This window comes from Lepisosteus platostomus, unplaced genomic scaffold (genome assembly GCF_059453375.1).
Source record: "Lepisosteus platostomus isolate fLepPlt1 unplaced genomic scaffold, fLepPlt1.hap1 Scaffold_181_H1, whole genome shotgun sequence".
NCBI lineage: Eukaryota > Metazoa > Chordata > Actinopteri > Semionotiformes > Lepisosteidae > Lepisosteus > Lepisosteus platostomus.
This window is the reverse complement of record NW_028291562.1, coordinates 38265-42940: the sequence shown is the minus strand read 5'-3', so window position 1 is coordinate 42940 and position 4676 is coordinate 38265. Positions and strand designations below refer to the sequence as shown.

The 4676-nt window shown below is 34.9% G+C and overlaps 1 protein-coding gene across 1 annotated transcript; it reads left to right on the top strand.

Annotated features, from left to right (window-relative positions):
- The first annotated feature begins 245 nt into the window (after positions 1-245).
- Positions 246-1250, top strand: LOC148636300 (olfactory receptor 1E16-like). The gene has a single exon (XM_088623517.1). The coding sequence runs from the start codon at positions 246-248 to the stop codon at positions 1248-1250; it is 1005 nt and encodes a 334-aa protein (XP_088479643.1).
- Positions 1251-4676: the final 3426 nt, after the last annotated feature.

The window sequence follows — 4676 nt, the reverse complement described above, 5'->3', positions numbered from 1 at the left end:
GTATGCCACTTCAAGTCAGGGAAAATTGCATGAACAGGCTGAATTTAATATGCTGGTAATGAGTACTGCAGGACTCAAGAGGCATTACTTGAAATATCACAGCAAAACTCCTATATTACACTATAAGAAATCACTATGAATCTGCATCCATTTTTTCAAAGTGTGTCCACTGCATGAAATGTTCAAGCATGTTTTAGCATGTTTTTTTCTGTGTGTTTTAGAGTACACTACATGAAGAGCTTGCCATGCCTGAGGAAAACAGAACCCAAATCACAGAGTTTTTCATCTTGGGTTTCCCTGGACTTCTGCCACAATATCATTCACTGGTGTCTGCTCTTTTTTTTCTCATTTACGTGGCAATTCTAATTGGGAATGGATTTATTGTTGTGGTCCTCATCATTGAGAAAAACCTGCAGAAACCCACCTATCTCATCTTCGGGAACCTTGCAGTGGCAGATTTAGCTTTCAGTACGACTACATTGCCCAAACTCATTGCCAGGTACTGGTTCGGCTCCCAAGCTATCCCTTTTTCTGCTTGTTTCCTACAAATGTTTTTTGTCCATTACTTGGGATCAGTCAATTCATTTCTTTTAATGATAATGGCAATCGACCGCTACATTGCAATATGTAACCCTCTCAGGTATTCAACATTGCTTAAAAACACCAATGTATTCATTATGTGTGCTTTTTCATGGGGTGTAACAGTATTTATTGTTGCTATTTCAGCCATTCGGGCAGTCACTTTGCCTTTTTGTGGGCCCGATGTTATTGTACATTGTTACTGTGATCACATAGGAATAACCAGGCTAGCTTGTGCAGACATCAGGTCCTATAGCTTAGTGGCTTTAATTAGTGCCATCCTTGTGTTGTTCATTCCCCTTTTCTTTATAATATTTTCTTATGTTCAGATCATTCTCTCTGTTATGAGGATTGCGAGCTCTGAAGGGAGATACAAAGCATTCTCCACCTGCTCTTCTCAGCTGTGTATCATAGCTCTCTATTACCTTCCCAGGTGTTTTGTTTACCTAGCAAACAGTGTGAATATTGCGATAAACACTGATTTCCGCATTGTCCTGATTCTGACTTACAGCCTGGTGCCACCCATGATAAACCCTCTGATTTACTGCTTCAAAACAAAAGAAATCAAGCAGAACTTGGTCAAAAAGTTAAGATCTAAAACAGCTGAAAACCGGGTGAGCTGTATCTCCTGTGTAGAAAAACAATTTAAAAATGCATTTTATAGTACTTAAGGAAGTTTTCAAAAGAAAGAAGGGCATTTGGCTCATCTATCTTATTTAATTTCTAAGCACAATAGCTAACTAATCCATGGTTTTTAACCAGATTATTCTTGAAAGAAGTGAGGGTGTCATTTCAAACAGCATGGCCAACTTGTTTCAGACTCCTAAGATCCTCTGTACATAAAACGTTCCCTTTTTAAATGCACTTCCCCATAGTTTCCATTATGTTTTGGGGTTTGTGTTTCACTGCAGGTTCTAAGAAAGTAGAATAGGTTGAGTGTTTTAAACCTTATACTTATCGCCTTATACTATTATACACAATATTCTAAAGTTCTAAAAGTTCTAATTCTAAACATTTTACTACAGTACATGTTGCCCAGAAGATGTTTTTATTATAACTATGTACTGAATGCCTAATACACAATAAAGTTGCCAGGGAAAGATTTGACTGATGTGGAAAAGCAGGTTTTACAGGAAAAACAAACAATTATGTGCATATGTTTAACAATATCCTTTATTACAAAATTTGTGATGTACTGTATGAGTAACAAATATAGCAGGTGGTTCTCAAATGTATGTAGTATTGTTCTTCCAAATCCAGTTCTTAAAGAAAGATCCCGATTCCCACAGATCTGACTCTTGGGTTAATTGAATGGCTGTCATTACTGGCAGGCCTCCACCAATCTTCCTCTCCCCCATCAAGCAAATAAATCATACATGTACTGTATCATCCCCAGAAATGATGGAGGGTTGAAGTGTATCACGCCCTTGATCTTCCCCTTTTCAGTTTTTATATCAGAGGTTCAATTCAACAAGTTAATATTTCTAGATAGACAGATAAGACGTTATTGATCCCAAAGGGAAACTGATGTGTTACAGCAGTCCAGCCCAAGACGAGCAAAAAAAAAAAGACATCAGAATCGCCGAAAAATTAAAATACATAAAGCAATACAAAATAAATCTCAAATAAATACAAATAAATACGTAGGGTGCAAAATATGCTCATAGTCACTGTAAAAACAATAAAATATGTGCAAAATGTGCATAGGTACAGTGGTGTGAAAAAGTGTTTGCCCCCTTCCTGATTTCTTATTTTTTTGCATGTTTGTCACACTGAAATGTTTCAGATCATCAAACAAATTGAAATATTACACAAAGATAACACAAGTAAACACAAAATGCAGTTTTTAAATGAAGGTTTTTATTATTAAGGGAAAAAAAATCCAAACCCACTGTATATACAGATTGAGTGTCCCAAAAAAAGTACAATGGAGCAACATGCTGTCCATAGACGAGCAAAAGAAGGGCTAACAGTTCTAGCCTAGGGCAGCATTATACACCCTGACAGACACAGTCGGCTCTGACCTTTCTTGTACAGGGCATCGGTGTTACCACACCACTCCAGCTTATCATTCAGGTGTACCCCTAAGTACTTGTAGGACTGCACCCCCTCTATGTCCTCACCCTGCATGGAAATAGGGTTCAGCGGAGACTTCCTTCCTTCCTTATTCCTGTCACATTATTTCCATTAGAAAGAATACACTGTGGCCATTAGGAAAAAGAAATGTCATTCCCCTGGATATGATCATATGTAATTATGGAAACATGCATACATATTGTAAATATAATACATAATGAATATAATTACAAATGAGATTAGTATTTTACAGGGTTTTTTTACTAATAAAATGAACACTTTTAAATCATTACTGACTTTGGTCAGTATTTTATTTTAACAATACTCTTACATTCGATATAAAAAGGATGTTGAAAAACAGCTTTAACCAAATTTAAGGGCACAATCCACTTCCTGTACTTCTTCAAAGAAGTGGGTAGACAGTAGAATGTTTTTAGCATAAATCTCTGTTCTTCTAGCATTTAACATGTTAAACAAATTGCAACACACAGACTTCAGTCCCTGTGAATTGTCTCTGTAGATTATCACAATATAGTATCATGCACCCCTACTGTTTATATTTTCTAAAAAAAAACAGATTAATTACCAGCCTGATAAGCAATTTATTCATGGGTGGGTTTTTTTAACTAAAATGTGAATCAATAAATCTTGGTTTCATAGATCAAGAGGTAGATTTCCTGTCCTAATCATAAGTCCAGTATTCTTTAACTATAAATAGAAATAATTAAATAACCAGCGAGGACAAATACTGTAGGTACAGTATGTAAATGTATGTTACAGATTTGTAATGTAACATGCTGCATTTGCTGTTGTGCAAAATCAGGAATTTAAAGGCTGGTTAACGTACAAAATATCTGCACACTTTGATGCTCACTGTGAAAATGCAATGTGGAAAACCTGATCGATCAAACTGATTTTTTTTTTACTAATGAATTCATTGAAAAAAGTTGAAATCACTAAACAAATACTGCATGGGAGCACTAGAGAGAGATATAAACCTGTACGCTATAGTATGTCAATAGTAATTACTCAGGTTGGGGATGTGAGTCAATGTGCGGGCCTGCTAAGGAGTAAAAAGGATAATTCCACACTGAAAGGTCAGGCCTTTTCAGGGCTTCAAATATGCAGTGTTTTTTTTTTATTTCTATCACCAGTAAACACACAGAAATAGCTGGAGTTATTTGTTATACAGTAAATTCTAAATTTGTGGCTGATATTTTGGACAATAGAAAACAAACTTCTGAGAAACAAAACTCACCCCTTCTACTGCTTTAAAGTACATTTAGACTTAAACCTGAAAATAAAATAAAAAAAATGAATGTGCTGTAACAGTTGATGGCTAATATGGAAGTCATTGTTTTAATACTTTGATTTTCTTGGGAAGCTCTTTATTATCATCATTATCAATTGTTTTAATTATACATTAAATATTTCTTACTGCCTTCATAACTTGAAAAATTACACAATTCTCGATTATTTTTTTTCATATCTGTTGCCCGTTACTGTTGATCCGGTCCTTTAAACGTTGACTAGAAAAGAAATCCAGCCCTCAACTTCGTATTTCATATTAATTTCTAATTTTATCTCGAATCAAATGCACAAACAAAACTTAGCGATTACCGTTATGTTTAGTTTGTCTCAAAAACTACATTTAACTAAATTTAAAATGTTCAAAATGTTTATATATGTCACAAAACAGCTATCATATTACTAATTAGATATACAGCAATATACTGTGTGCAGTACTAGACTGCAGTAATGCTAAGTGACCACATGGCGGAACCACATACACGTTATTTTACTAGGCATGCTGTTAAAAATGAATAACTGCAGTTCGAAGCCTTGTAATACACTGGTTTCCTTGTGTTTTTTAATATTTTAATATTGTTTTTACTACAAATGAAAGAGGGATTTGAAGAGATTAAAACCTATCCAAAAATAAACATTTTTTTAAAATAAGAATATAGACTTTTGGTGGCATGACAAATCCAGAAAGTTACACTGGTTAGGAGGGCTTTATA

Bases quoted from the DNA above. Each gene is read 5' to 3' on its own strand.
- LOC148636300 (XM_088623517.1), top strand. From the start codon at position 246: ATGCCTGAGGAAAACAGAACCCAAATCACAGAGTTTTTCATCTTGGGT.